Source organism: Convolutriloba macropyga, chromosome 2 (genome assembly GCF_964194025.1).
Source record: "Convolutriloba macropyga chromosome 2, txConMacr16.3, whole genome shotgun sequence".
NCBI lineage: Eukaryota > Metazoa > Xenacoelomorpha > Acoela > Convolutidae > Convolutriloba > Convolutriloba macropyga.
This window is the reverse complement of record NC_134469.1, coordinates 39,532,173-39,548,271: the sequence shown is the minus strand read 5'-3', so window position 1 is coordinate 39,548,271 and position 16,099 is coordinate 39,532,173. Positions and strand designations below refer to the sequence as shown.

General features: G+C 36.6%; 1 protein-coding gene across 1 annotated transcript; it reads right to left on the bottom strand.

Moving 5' to 3' along the window:
* Positions 1-1,514: 1,514 nt before the first annotated feature.
* On the bottom strand, positions 1,515-9,234 carry LOC142358652 (carnitine O-palmitoyltransferase 1, liver isoform-like). The gene is made up of 2 exons (XM_075410136.1): positions 7,020-9,234; positions 1,515-2,823 (listed from the first exon to the last, which is right to left on the bottom strand). The coding sequence occupies exons 1-2, from the start codon at positions 9,045-9,047 to the stop codon at positions 2,593-2,595; spliced, it is 2,259 nt and encodes a 752-aa protein (XP_075266251.1). The 5' UTR covers positions 9,048-9,234; the 3' UTR covers positions 1,515-2,592.
* Positions 9,235-16,099: the final 6,865 nt, after the last annotated feature.

The window sequence follows — 16,099 nt, the reverse complement described above, 5'->3', positions numbered from 1 at the left end:
CTTGTGAAGTTATATAAAACTTATGTCCAGCCCATTGAGCAATATGGTGTCTTAGTTTACGGCTGTGGCAACAAGACAGATCTTAAGAAAATTGATTGGGCACAAAACAGGATATTACGGTTAATTTTCTCATTAAAAAAGGGGGTTGATTTGTCAGAAATTAGGCAGAACTTCAAAATCTTCTCAGTTTTTGAGCTCCATGTATATGAGCTATCGAAACAACTAGTAAAAAACATATGTCAGAAGCAAAAAATTTAAAAACGCGAATAATATCGGATAACGAATTAAATGCAGTTCTTTCAACAGAACATAGAATTAAGAAATTGAAAACAATAAACAAAAACACTACACATGTAAGAAAATCAATAACTGAACGTGTAAGAAATCTTTTCAACATAATCGCAAGACTTGATTTTTCATTTATTCAAGAAATTGTAAATTTAAAAACAGAAGGAACGGAATGTTTCTTACATATGTTTCGAGATAATTATATTTTACTAAATAAAGAATTATTGAATGCATTTTGGTGAAAAAAAATAGGCTTAGTTGACAATTCCTATATATATTAAAACTTGAATATGCAGTCAGTCTTTACACTAGCTAGTTCATATTTTGCTCTGGAGGCACCACTTGACAGGCCAACGGCCTTTTTGGTGCTCTCTCTCGAATGATCACAATTTGTTGTTACGAAAGAAGTTGTTTTGTATAATGTCTGTATTTGATCATTCAGAAAAATTCGTTATTATTATATTTTTTTAATAATCAACAGCTTGTGCTCTCCCCATTTTCATTTGTTGAGAACATCGAGTCAAGAAAATCTGAATGCTACATCTGCCTTGCTATTTGCATCACGGGCGTGACTTTCGTTAAAACTGAAGCAAAGTTCCTCCAGCTGCTAACTGAAATGCTTGTTCCGTCGGAGATCGGGCCCATTCATTGCAAAACAAAGTAATCCGTTTCAAGGTCGCATAAAAATTTGTATAAAGCTTAGACGGTTGGTGAAAAAAATCAAAAGCTTTTCGGCGATTTTAAAATGAGTGTAAAACTTTGTCTTAGGCAAGTTTGTCAAAGAAGCAAGACGCATCAAACAATGAGTTCTCACAGTGTGGAGTGTGCGCTCATATAGAAGAGTGGTGTATCTCCGCTTACCCGTGAATGTAATTATGCGGCATGGTCCCATATTTATCATACAAAATGGAAATTGAAGCATATGCCGTATTTACCACTCACTAAATTCGGTTTAAACTAGGAAGGGGTGATGCACTGAGGCACGCACCCGCAAGCCATATGGTGCTGACTTATATAGTGCTATATAACGCTAACCAAAAGTTTATGAGGGTCAAACTTTTGCCCTTCACACCATGAATTTGTCTGCTCAAGTTTTGTTGAATCGCTAACTTTGAGACTAGTAAGGCGAAAGGCTCTAAGAGAGCTGATCAGCCACTTAATGCCCTCTGGCATAAACACAGTCGCGCACACTAAGCTATAAATTACTAATACGACACCTAATCTCGGAATTCGAAAACATTTTTTTGTACATCAACTTGGTTGTAATTGTTATTTCTGAATTAAATTGGATGGAACCATAAAAATAGCGACAAACAATTGAGCAATCAAAAATTATATACAAACCCTGGGATCAAAAAATATACTTCAGATAAATGAGATTCAGTATTTAATTCTTCTCTTTAATACTTCTCAGCTCAAACTAATATCAAAACATCTTCAGGTTAAATATAAAAAATCATCTCAAGGCTCTGAAAATACTTACCCAGTGGGACCTGAACTTGCTTTTTTTGCCCAGCAGAGAGGAACAAATTCAAGTAAAATCATTTTTCAACACTGCAAGGATGAAGATGGTCCGATTTTAGCAAATGAGAGTTATTTTAACAATTTGCATACACGAAAAGTTGAGGTTCATTAACTGCTTCCGTTTCACTTAGCGTATAATATATTAAGCATTAATTAGAGGTAACTATCAATAGATAAGAGTACCTGCATTATCATTAGCAAAACCTTTGTATGTAGTCAATTTCGAGAATCGATTTCACTCTTGGGAGGAAACGGACACAGGCATGATAGCTAAAAACTACTTTGTGACCATAGCGCCAATTAATATATCACTAGTAACGTCACTGAACCAGGCTGACTTGATTTGAAAAACACGAAAGATAACTTAACATACAATGGGCAAATCTGAATAACCTGCAAGTCAAACACTGAGTATCCTGGCTCAGATCATGCGTTACTTGTTTACAAAGCCAAAATATAATCTAAAAAATACAGAGCATAATACCACTTTTCGTGAGTTTATCTTTATATAATTGTTGACCAGACGCGATTTGGCGATACCGATTTCCAAATTGAGTTATAAGCGATAATGCACTTTATTTTTATACGCATTGGAGGACGGAATAATTTGAAGAAACTGACAAAATCCCAGAGGCAAGTCGAGTTCAGCACATTTGTCCTCCCATCACAAAGTGCAGTACTGTAAAACCCCAAACAATTAATTTCTGATCATGTTGAGAGTCACTTTCATCTCTGCATGTTTTTTCACAGAACTCGATTCCCGTTCGTTTGAAAAGTTTACTATTTCGCAGATGAATTAGAAGCGTCTAAATGTGTCTGAATGAGAGCATTGATGTCGTTGAACACACCAATCAGCTCTCGACAGAATTCCTTGGGCCTGCTCACTTGGGATGTCTTGGATGCAGTGATGACAAACTTAGTCCTCACACTGTCTCCCTCTATGTAGAAGATGCCATACCCATCTGGACTCTGGTGTCTGAACACTCCCCCGTTCGGGTTCTTTGTCCAGTCCTGTAGAGCATAACACATTTTTCACAGACCAGGACGTTCAAAGAAAGAAATAACATGACATTAAAAATCTGATGCTTTTAATACAGAAATAAAAATTTGAGATTATTAAGAGCAAGCAAAAACATAGCTGGCAGATTGCCAGAAAATAGCCGCAATAGATTCGTAGACCAGCAGTCTAAAAAACAGTTAAAAAGACAGACCAAAAAAATTCGTCTTTTCATTGAAGGCTGATCTGTTATATTTTGACTAAAAATCTGTATAAGTTATTGCTGCCTCTATTAGCTGATCTCAAATAACCTTCATTTAGAGTGACACACACCCATTTGACCTTATCTCTTTGAATTAAAGTAAATAAAAGTCAAATTCAAAGTGAGGAAGTCATTTTTGAGAGTGAGGTAAGTCAAGTGTGACCAAAAACTTAATCACGCGCATGAACAAAAAAACTCGCTCCACTAAGAGCGAAAAATGACGTCACACATGCAATTCAGTTGAAATTGCATGAACGAATGAACAAAAAGTGGCTGTGACGTCATATGGTCGTAACAAAAATCATGACGACGAAATAAAAAAACATAGCAGGACAAGTCCTGACGTACAATTCAAAGAATTTTCATTGACTAAACAGAAAACTAGACCTAGAACGGACTATGAATGGATTGGGAAAACCATTTAGAAAAAAATCCGATCCAAAAAATCGAAAAAACAGTAGAAATCAAAGTGAAATTGCCGCATGTGAACAAAAAACCACTAGCGAGAAAGCGAATTTTTTTTCAAACGCCGTTTTCTCGCTCTACTTTAAAATTAGAGCGAAAAAAATTCACGCCGCAAAACCTCTCGCTTTTTCGCTCCACTTCCTGTGTGAACAGATCTTAAAAAAAACACAGCCGGTAGAATACCGGAAACGACTCGAATCGTCGTGCAAAATAATCTCTACCCTAACTTGGACAAAATCAGAATATCGAAAAAAAAAACTAGAAATAACGAAAATAGTAGAACAATATAACATAAAAAGCGTTAAAAAGTTTTTCCGTTCAGGGGTGTGGGTAGGTGCTGGTGGGGGGGGGGGGTTGGTAGGTGGTGGTGGGGGTGTAGGTAGGTGGGGTGGGGGTAGGTACATGGGGGGGGGTAGTTTTTTGGGGGGGGGGGGGGGTAGGTTGTTAAATGGGATCAAATTTTCTCAAATTGTCCTCTTCACCTTGAATTACAGACTGTTACCAATTGCTATACATTACAAACTAAGCTATTGTTAAAATCCAATGTTCGAAAACAGAAGTCAACAATCAAAAGCGGAGGTAAAAGCTCGAATAGAAAGAAGTCAAAATTCAAGTCATGAACAAACTGGCTTTCTGCTAAAAAAAAAACCTGTAGAATATCAATACTCCTCTTCGAGTCGTAAAAAGACAGCGCCCCAATACAATTCAAATTCTTTGAATTGTAAAAAACCAAGAGAAGGCCAATAATAGCCCTAGCTATCGCTGTGCGGCTATTAAAAAGAACATTCTCCTGATTTTTTTTTAAACGTGTGCGCAAGGTCCAAATAATTTTTAAATTAAATAATGACTTCTTAGTTACAAAATACTTCATAGGATTAGATAAATTCCAAAAAAAAACAGGAATTTGCCAAAATAATGCGATGACAGTTAAATGATATAAATTTGCATGATATAAATTTGCAGACAATTTTAAAACCAATACTCCAAAAGTTGAAATTATAACAAAATCAAAAGTGGATTGAAAAAACAATGAACGATCGAAAGATCTTTAGTATCAAGATAGGAAGAATAAAACGCAAACCTAAACAAATATGAATCGAAAAATTGTCAGAAAATTCAGATTTCATAATGGTGTTCGAAATTAACAATCACTTGAGCTTCAAATCCGCTAAAGAGCGTAAATTTCTTAATTGACAGCAATAAAACTTAGCAAAATATCGAGAGTAAAAGAGGTCATTAATAGCCCGGATGCAAACCCAAAAATGAGTCCATTATTTGGCAGATTATTTGGCAGCAAATAATTGTTCCGACCCCATATCAGTGGTGGAGGAACTAAAAGCTCAATTGGGTTTTTGTTCAGTCTCTTTTGGCTGATTGAAATATTCATCGTAGAGAGTTCTGAGTGATACCACTAGAGAGCACTTCAAGCGTAGAAATGCACATTGATAAGTATTTCAGTTTTAATTTTTTTTCGAGGAGTAATCGCGGTTTAAAGTTTTAGTAAAAATTTGATATTTGACGTGATTTGGTTCACTTCTAACGTCATTTTTTTCAACTTAATATTTTTTTGTATCAAAAATGTTTCAAATTAAATTTTAGAGCGAAAATTTGAAATAATTACGCGTCCTCAATAGAAGAGCAACCACAAAACGCCTAGTTTCGGTCTTACCGTTGCTCTTTACCATCAAAAAAATTCCAATTGAATTGGAACGCAGGATCTTTTCCGTTTGTGCCCCCCCAGCTTAGTGGGTGCATATTATTTGCAACCCCCAGACGCCCGTGCAATATTTTTACATAATGATTTACCATGTAATGACACGTGCTCTGTCACTGGGGGGAGCATAACGTACTGGGGGGCACAAACGGAAAAGATCCGGAACGCAGCTTGCTGTAAATTTTAAACAAATTTTCAGGTCATTTTATTCCAGGTCAATTACAGACAAGTCATTTTTCATATCAATGTTCCATTAATGACCGATCTCATTTACACTCCAAAGAGGCCCGATTGACATCTCGCTTGTTTTCCGTAAAAAGCTGATGGTTTTTAGGCCTTCGATAGCCGTTTTTTAACCATAATATGCATTTACTGGCTTCCATTTAGTTTCCTTTATAGGAAGTGAATCTATCTAATGCTTTAAGTTGACACCTAATGCTTGTTATGACATATTTATATTAGAACACTCGGTGAATTTTTGCAATTTTTTATTTATGTTAATTTGTAGATTAGTCTTCAATTTTTTGAAGTTTTTTTTACTTTTTTCACGTTCAATTATATGTGTTTTCACGAGTAACTTTAAAAAGAGGCCCCAATGACGTTCTAGTGGGCCCAGGTTAACATTTAACCGTTTGAGTCAATCGTTTATGATTTTAATGGCTTCAACGCGCTCTTTTGTAAATTGTTTGAAATTTTGGGTTTTGATTGTATTCATTTTTATTCTTTAGTCATGTAACTTAGTCGTACTAGTGAGTCCCATTGACTTTTAAAGAATTAAATGTGAATCATTCCATTTTTCAATTGAAAGCTTATAATTGTTACGAGTCTTGAAACTACTTGGTTTTCACGACTTCAATTCATTTTTTTGCTTCTTCTTGTCGACTTTTTAGCATTTTTAGCGGATAACTAATGTAAGTTTAAAAATTGCATTGAAAACTTCAAAACACCAATTTTGGAAAAATTGCCCCCTTTTTAGTCCATTTCTGTCAACTTTCAGCTTGTTCTCTCGGTCTAATTAATAGAAGTCCACTATTCTTTCTAAAAAACAAAAAGGCTTCATGCTCTAACAATTGGTTCTATGACATTGATACTACAAGTTTTATTTAAAAGCTAATTTTTGTATATTCGTTCACAACTCAGGTTCTTAGTTGAAGTGTTGTCATATTATCACAATACAGACAGTTGCCATCGGCGTTGATAAGTAGCCCGAGTAAACAAAGTTTTCAGTCAATAGCCTATGGTTTTAATGGCTTCGATACTTATTCTCGCACTATTAATTTTTGGCCGCCTTTTTATTTTGAATTTCATGTTTTTTCCTGTAATTTCTGCTTTTTTGACGTCGACAAAATTATTCAGACAAATGCCAGTTCTCATTAGTTTCTTATTGATGTATCAATGAATCTAATTAATGCCCTCAGTTGATAGCTAATAGTTTTTAAAAAGTTTTGATTTCGCTCATTTTCAAAAATTTCATTTCCGAACACGACTATTTTTATTCTTCATTTTAAACTTGTATCTTAGTCTCATCAACGACAGGTTAACCGATTCTTTGACTTGGACACCATGCGTTTTCATAAAAAGTTGAATATTTGTGGCTTTCGTTGTATTTTCACATAGTCTCGTTAATAACCGGTTCCACTGATTTTCAAGTAAGACCCAAGTGAATATATTTAATCTCGCAGTTATATTATAACTGAAAACTTGGCATGCATTCTTTATCAATGAATTGTCTTTTGACCTTGTGGTCACAGGGACAAGCAAAAAGTTACCTCGTCAAATTTGGAGAGGCTCTTCAATTTGTCGGAGACTTTAGGGGGAACACAACTAGTGCACATAGGGGCCTGCATTCCTTCGTTGACCACAAAGTCAAGAAACTCAGATTCCAATCCTTGTCCTCTCATTACCACGTATAGTCCAAACAGATGACGATCAATTCCCCTCATGGCCATAGCGGATTTGATCAGTTCCGAATGCTCGTCAATCGCCAATTTCAATCTATTGAACTTCTCTGAGTCAGTTAAGCTTTCATCATACAGCGCCTCCGCAAACAGTTTCTTGTTCATGGTCAAAGGTCTGATATTCTCAGTTCGTCCATACGAGAAATGCTGCAAAGTTGCTGGTTGATAGGTCAGAAAAACCCTTTTATGCATTTTATATGTAGTTGCTTGAATCGCACACTGGATTAAGCCTTCGGGACTGAGTTTTACCTTTTTAGCCAGTTTCCTGTCGACGTTATCAGCCAGCATATGACCAACTTGTACATCCAATGCATCATTGGCCAAGAACTGTCTGGCTTTGTCAAAATCACCGTCAAGTGAGGACAGATCGCCGAAATCTATCATGGCTGGCTCGCGGAAGCCACCAGCATTATACACTCCATTTTCAATGGTGTTTAGGCCCTTCTTGTCAAACCAGCTGAATCCGTTTATCTCATGCGCAAAAAACTCCTCAATAACGGCGAAGTTCTTTCCTAAAGACATCACCAACCCGTCAAAGCACGAGTGCTCGAACATGGTTATTATTCGACCACTTTTGAAAGTGGTAAAAGATAGGGACTTGTCCAGCCAGACTCGGCCGTGTCCGTGATTTCCGTACAGATAATAGTCGCCATTGGAGTCTGAGCACTCATCCTCAAGATTGACCAGGAATCCTGCCTTTTCCACATCTTCAAGAGCTTGGGGAGATATCTTGTTCAGCCTGGTTCTGATATCAGCCCATTGTACTCGAGGTAGACAAGTAAAAATAGCTGGATTGCGCTGATTAGAACCTCGAAGGTTACTGTCAATCCAGATCTGTTCGAACAGGATCTTTAATGTTCCAGGACACAGCATAGCGCCCTTGTCATCATACATGAAAATCTTATAGTAATTACCTCGCGACTGAACTACTATGTATCCGATCTCTAAGGGATCATTCCAACTATGTTCGTCAATGTCTTCTTTGGGGACTCTAGTACTGCCCGTAACATGTTTCACTGTATCCATGCATAGTGGTATGATTCCATTGAGCGTCATCTGTTGAAGCAAGGTTCCGTTATGCCTGCCTTCCACGAAGTATTTCCACGTTCCGAAAGTCCACACCGCAATTCGATCCATTCGGTTATACTGAATACGATACGAGTCTCCACCAGCCACGTTAGAGCAGAAGAGAGGCTTCCTATTGGCTAGATAGACGTACTGTTTCCACCAATCAGCGAACCAGTTCCACTTCCAAATGGCTCTCAACAACAACACGAATTGGAGTCTCCAGCCAATAGTTTTGAGGAACTCATCCGCCTTCCGTTCTAAATCACTCATTTCCTTCTCTGACAGAACCGGTCGCATTGACTCCACAAATTTTGTCACTGTTACTTTCAGGCTGTTTGGGAACGGAAGAGGCGGTAGGACCGTTTTGAAACAGTAATGTGTTGAATTCGCAGGAATTAGGGACTTCATAAGAAGACCCCAAATTTTGGTACGTGTTGTGACGCGTCCAGTGGAAAGCCATCCTCTATACCTCAAAAGACAAGCTATGAACGTCTTGACAAGGAGAAGCAATGATATGAGGAACATCCAACTCATGTAGATTGCTGTCTCTGTCAGCATCTCCAACTGCATTAAACAAAAGGAAGCAACAGCAGTTCCAATGAATGCAAAAATTTTTGGCGAAAAGGGCCATACGGTTGCTTCGACAGCGCATGAAATCTTCCTTAAATATATTTCCCGTTTCCGACGTACCTCGGACTTTTCCCAGGCTGCAACCCTGGCAACATCGTCTAAAGGAATTGCCCGATCCACAATTCGATCGACAGAACCCATCGGTTTCTGCTTATATAGATGAGAACTTATTTGCAACCTGAAAATATCAATTAAATGTTTAAATGAAGTGCTTCATAGACTCAACCTTGGATAAAAGTAAAAGAGAATAACTCGCCTTTTAATTGTAAATGACAGATAGCAATACTGACTCTTAGAAGTGTCGTATTGTAAACAAGAAGTGACTATAACTATCTCAGTGAAACTAACTTAACGAATTCTTAATATTTACTTAGCACACAACACACCCCCTGACAATTCCACCTTTGATCGATCGTAACGAAATCGTGACTTTTGGAACTTGGACTTCAACCAATCTCGTGAGACGTGGGTTTAATGTCAAGATGTCGAAAGAGTTTGAGTCAAAAGGAACACTAATTTCAGCAACCTTTGGAGCAGAATGCAAAAACTTCTGAAAACTATGTACGCGGCAATTTTTGAAACAAAGCCGACTCCTTTGAATTACTAACTTCACTTCCGAATTTTACGGAAACCCATTTTTGTAAACAAGTACTGTAGCTATCGACAATTAGTAAACGAAACCCTAATAAGCGTCAAACTAACACTCCCTGTAGTCACAAAGTATTCCCCGCACCTTTTAGCACGAAAAGAAGTCAACTGGTGCCTTAATTATTCTCCAGTGCGTGAAAATTACTAACTAAAATCAATAATTTTGCAGTCCGAAGAATCAAAATGCTGATGAAAAATTGAAACCTAGAAGAATCTAAGCTAGGATTTCGTACTAAAATTTATGAGGTCTTAAGCTCAAAAAGAATAAATTGTTTAGGTATATTCTGTATCTAAAAGTTGAATTCCAATAGGGTTCGATTGGAGTGATGCTCACACAGCGAGATAACTCCCTTTGAAAGCTAGATAAGTCACCTAGATAAGAAACTTCAAGTAGCGGGTATCTAAAATAGGGCTTCAAGTGTTTATCCCGTTTTTGTTTTAATTCCGTTTTTTGATACCGATTATGTTCAATCTAGATTGCGTTGCTGAGCAATTGCTGTTTAACAACGGTTTGAGCAGAATGATCGAACAATGAAACTTGCCTAAAAGAATTGAAAGAAATAAAAGAATTAATGTCGAAAAAGCAGCAAAATGAAGTAAAACAAAACAATTTTGATCGACGAAGTAAAATAATAGCAGGACAAGTCCTGACACAATTCGAAGAATTTTCATTGACGAAACAAAAAATTGGACTTAGAAAGGACTATGAATGGACTAGAAAACCCATTCAGACACAAAATCACATCCAAGAGATTGTAGAGAAACCAAAAAATTTAAGAAAAATAGTTTAAAGAGTGTTTCCCAACTTCTTCTCATAGATCTCTACAAAAAAAGTTTTATAACAACCGCAGTCACTTGTTTTTTAAATACACGGTAAGCATTAAGCGTCTATTCAAATCCCACTTAATGTAGTGAAACAAAACAAAGCGAGAAATGGCTAAACTTTGACTGAAATCAGAACTGGCTGAAAAAACTCCATATTATTAAAAGAAACCTTCAAACCACTACAAACACAACCAAAAATCGATAGAAACATACCTATTTAATTCAGTAAGTTGGGATTCAAATGACGGGATTAGAGTTTATTAGATATCACTAACTACAAAAAAGAAGAAATACACCGATTTTGTTGCACTTCATAATAATTGCTTCAAACTTCGCTTGAGAAGCTTCCAACTTCAAAGCTTCACGTAAACAAATATTTTCTTCGCTTACAGAAAAGTTTTTGTTGCAACTTCTTGCTCTCTCTCGGAAACAGTAGCAAAAAAGCACTTCGTTCTACTCATCTATTTTATTCAGCGCCCAAACAACTTTTTTCCACGCATCTCAGTTCTGCTTCAAAACTCCCTCCAATAAAACAGACCTTAAAAAAATTCTACTCAAGTAGTCCTCTTTGCGTGTAAAAACCTCAAGAAAAGCAATACCCTTCTGAGTCCAAATACCAATTACAATTGTAGAAAAATTGGTACGCATAAAATTCTGAATCCCGTTTCTGGACTCATGGCAAATCAAGTTTTCAAAAAGGCTGTCAGATCGACGAAACTTTCGCGCGAGCTAACATCTACATTCAATATGCTATTTAGTCAAAAATGCTTGATAACTTTAACATATGTCAAAAAGGCCATCGGTTCGAACCAAAAACTTTTGCCAACATACCCGGCAGATTGCCGGAAAATAGCCGCCATTGAGTCCCATAACCCACATTGGGATTGGAAAAACAGAAAGGAAAAAAAGTTCTCCATCCTAATGAGAAAATACTGGGCCTAAAACAATACCAATGACCAGTGGAAATGGTAACTAAGACATATAAGAACAAACTTCAAAAAGCGGGTATCAAAAATTGAGCTTCGAGTGTTTATCCCGTCTCTGTTTCAATTCCCTTTTTTTGACACCGATTTTTTTTCACTTTGCTGTAGTTATAATGATATCAAATAAACTCTAATTCCACCATTTGAATCCCCTCTATATAAATTAAATAGGTATATTTGTATCAATTTTTTGGTTGTGTTGGTAGTGGTTTGAAGGTTTGAGTTTTTTCAGCCATTTCTGATTTTAGTCAAATTTTAGCCATTTCTTGCTTTGTTTAGTTTTACAACTTTAAGTGGGATCTGAATAGATGCTTAATACTTGCCGTCTATTTAAATACAAGTGAGTGCAGTTGTTATATAACTTTTTTTGTACAGACCTATGAGAAAAAATTGAGGAACTATTTTTGTTAGTTTTCGTTTTCTCTACAATCTCCTGGATCTTGATTTTGTGTCTGAATGGGTTTTCTGATCCATTCATAGTCCATTTTAGGTCTAAGTTTTTGTTTCGTCAAGGAAAATTCTTTGAATTGTTTCAGGACTTGTACTGCTGTTTTTTTTACGTTGCTCATCAGTTGCTCAGCAAAAAATCTAGACTGAACAAAATCAGTATCAAAAAACGGAATGACGAAATGAAGCCCAATTTTAGATACTCGCTACCTGCATTTTGTTCTCATAAGTTTTAGTTACCATCTCCAGTGCTTATTCGTATTGATACTAGGCCCTATAACCTCTCATTAGGAAACAGAACATGAGTTTCTAACAGCGAAATGAGATCAGACTAGTTTGCACTTAAAAAATGTTCCACACCAATCAGTTTTTTCTCCTTTTTCTGTTCTTTAAATCCCATATGGGGTTGTGTGAATCCATGGCGGCTATTTTTTGGCAATCTCCTGGGTATGGTAGAAAAAAAATTGTTTCGAACCGATAGCTTCAGACATTTGTTGAAGGTATTCAAGCACGCTTTGACTGGATAGCATATTGAATGCAGGTGTTATGTTGCTCAAAAATTTCTTCGATCTTACAGATTTTTCACAAAATAATTTGCCATGAGTCCTGAAACGCGGATTGGAAATTTATGCGTACCAATTTTCCTACAATTTTATTGGGACTCGAGGAAGAGTATTGGTTTTCTTCAAGGTTTTCACAACTCGAGGTTTTCACAACAAAGAGAAGTATTGGTGAAGTTTTTCTAAAGCAGTTTTGGAGTGAATTTCGAATCAGGAAATAAGATCAGGAAATTTAAAAATCAGGTATCTAAAATTGGGCTTCAAGTGTTTATCCCGTTATTTATTCCGTTTTTCAAACCAATCAACCTGGATTGCTTTGCTGAGCAATTGCTGTTTACAAACGGTATGAGCAGAATGATCGAACAATGAAACTTGCCTAGAGAACAAAGATTTCACTCAAATGTCAAAAAAGTAGCAAAGTGAGGTAAAACAAAACATTTTTGATCGACGAAGTAAAATAATAGCACAATTCGAAGAATTTTCATTGACGAAACAAAAAATTAGACTTAGAAAGGACTATGAATGGACTAGAAAACGCATTCAGACACAAAATCACATCCAAGAGATTGTAGAGAAACCAAAAAATTAAGAAAAATAGTATAAAATTTGTTTCCCAACTGTTTCTCATAGATCTCTACAAAGAAAGTTTTATAACAACCGCACTCACTTGGTATTTAAATACAAGGTAAGCATTAAGCGTCTATTTAAATTCCACTTAAGGTAGTAAAACAAAACAAAGCAAGAAATGGCTAAACTTCGACTAAAATCAGAACTGGCTAAAAAAAACTCCATATTATTAAAAGAAACCTTCAAACCACTACAAACACAACCAAAAATCGATAGAAACATACCTATTTAATTCAGTAAGTGGGGATTCAAATGAGGGGATTAGAGTTTATTAGATATCAACATCACTACAGAAAATTAAAAAAATACACTGATTTTGTTGCACTTTTCATAATAATTGATTCAAACTTCACTTGAGAGGAATTAAAAAAGCTTCACGTAAACTGTTTCCTTCGCTTAAAGAAAAATGTTTACCGCAATTTCTTGCTCTCTCTCTCTCTCTCTCTCTCTCTCGGAAATAGCAGTATAAACAAACATTTTTTGTTCTACTCATCTATTTTATTAAGCGCCCAAACAGCGACAATTTCTTCACGGATCTCATTTCCTGATTCGAAATTCACTCCAATAAAACTGCTTTAAAAAGACTTCTGCAATACTCTTCTTTGTTGTGAAAACCTCAAGAGTTGTGAAAACCTCAAAATCAACTCTTCGAGTCCCATTACAATTGTAGAAAAATTGGTACGCATAAAATTTTTACAACTGTTTAACAACGGTTTGGCAGAATGATCGAACAATGAAACTTGCCTAGAGAAGTAGAAGAATTAATGTCGAAAAAGCAGCAAAATGAGGTAAAGCAAAACATTTTTGATCGACGACGTAAAAAACATCAGGACAAGTCCTGATAAAATTCAAAGAATATTTATTGACCAAAAAAAATGTAAACCTAGAGTGGACTATGAATGAATTAGAAAACCCATTTAAAGAGTGCAATCAATGTCAGAACCCCGCATTTGAACAAAAAACTAGCTATAAAGCTGATTTTTGTTTCAACACTTTGTCTCGCTGCATTTTGAAAATTGTGCATAAAATATTGACGCCGCACAACCACTTGCTTTCCCGCGCCAATTCGTGTTTCAGCGTGACCAAATACATCACTTCAATTCGACTTCAAAAAACAAAAAGATGTACGAACAGATCTTTAAAAAACAGCAGAAGTCCTGAATTACAAACCAAAAAATTGAACTGCCTAATGACCCCACAATTAAGATTTTCAAAGCAACATCAAGATTACACAGTCAAAAAAGCCCCTGAATAAAATGCGCAAAAAAGAACAAAATCTGAAAGCAACTGCAAAAATTCTTTCTCCAAGATAGTGTTTCAAGAATAACTAAAAATAACATTGAAAATATTGACTCTAGCCTGAATTAGTATATAATACAACATTGTGGGAGTCAAATCAGCAACTTGCAAAGCAGTTCCAATGGCTCAGAAGGGGGCAGTGGGGCGGGGACGGTGGGAGGGGGGTCTTTGGCTGCACCGGGCCCTTACGATCTGAACGATGTGCAGGGATGGGGATTGGGCGGAGGCGTGATTGGGGGGGGGGGGCTTGGCTTGTAAATCTCTAGGATCTGCTCGTCAAACCATAGGTACAAGTCTCCAAAACAGTTTCTGTGAATCGCTTACGTGAAGACTAATGAGCTAAAGGCTCCACGAAAACTTTATGCCTGCCGTGCGCTACAAGTTTATCCCGTTTTTGAGGGCGAAAAGTAAAAGGGGTAAGACGAAAAATCAGACCAGCCAGAAATCTCATTAAAAAAGACCAACAGGACTATTATAATTACTAAAAACTTCGTTTGAGAGCAGTTGATAATATATTTTAGTTTTTGAGAATAAGCGATAAGACCACAAGAAAAACAAACATTCAGACCAAAAAATCAATTTTCGTTTTTGGCAAAATCTTGAACATAACCGACTAACGTCGGGCGAATTGCTCTCAAACGACCGGCGAGCGGTTGGCTTCGTCAGTAGCTAGCCACGGGGAGGGGGGGTGCACTGGGGGCTGATTGGGGGGGCAACAGCGCGGTGGGGATGGGGGTCAACGGGGGGGGGGGTTCTCATCAACCTCTCAGAACCGCCCTTCACACCATAAGTATAAGTATAAGTCTCCAAAACAGTTTGAGCTGAAACAGAGCTGAAAGGCTCTAAGAGCACTTAATGCCCGCTGGGCGCTACCTGTTTATCCCGTTTTTGAGGACGAAAAGTCAAAAGCGTCAGACGAAAAATCGGTCAAGCGAAAAATCGCATAAAAAAAGACCAACAGGACTAATATAATTGCAACAAACTTCGTTTGAGAGCAATTAATAACAATCGCTATGAACCCAAGCTCCTAATAAGATGAATCACCTATTACTGATTCACCTAGTAACTGATGAGATCGCCATTAATGACATTAAGTAATGAAACAGCAATAAGCGCACAAATACAAAAAATCAAACATTTTTGAAAACGAAAAGCGTATAAGTCACAAGAAAAAACAGCTCAAATCTTTCGCAACCGATGAGCCTTGTCATTAAGGAGACATTATGAGCTAAAACGACAAACTAAGCAACAAAAACTTGTAAACCTCAAAAATTCTGTAATATTTCTTGAAAAGAATGAAGGTCCAAGTCATGGAAAGAATTAGATTTGAACTGAAACAATTCAAACTATGAAACCTGTCCCTAATGAGATTAAGTGATAACACAACAAATACTCTCAGAACAAAAAATCACTAAAAAATTGACAACAAACATTGACAACTACGGGCCAAAAACTCAAACATATAATTATATTCATTTATGCCTCATTGTTAACTAATGATACTGCCATTGATGATACTAGGTGAAAAGAAAAGAAACGGTGAAAAACAAAGCATTAGCTGGCGGTCGATGAGTTCTCAATTGCAAATGGGAACCATTAGATCACATATGTATCATATTAATAGCATTCAAGAGGAAAAATACTGAAAACAGCAGTCAAACTACCGCACCTGATAAAAATGATTCCAAATACCTAAAATTTGTTCAAACAGCACCTTTGAAGGTACTTGAAAAAGCACGCTCTAAATTTACTGGCTTTTTCGATCCCTCTGCTACCCCAACATGATTAAAATTACCACTCCAAT

Coding starts and splice junctions, on each gene's coding strand:
- LOC142358652 (XM_075410136.1), bottom strand. CDS start 9,047: ATGGGTTCTGTCGATCGAATTGTGGATCGGGCAATTCCTTTAGACGAT. Junction 2,824..7,019: donor GCCTCTCCAAATTTGACGAG/GTAACTTTTTGC, acceptor TATGCTCTACAG/GACTGGACAAAGAACCCGAA.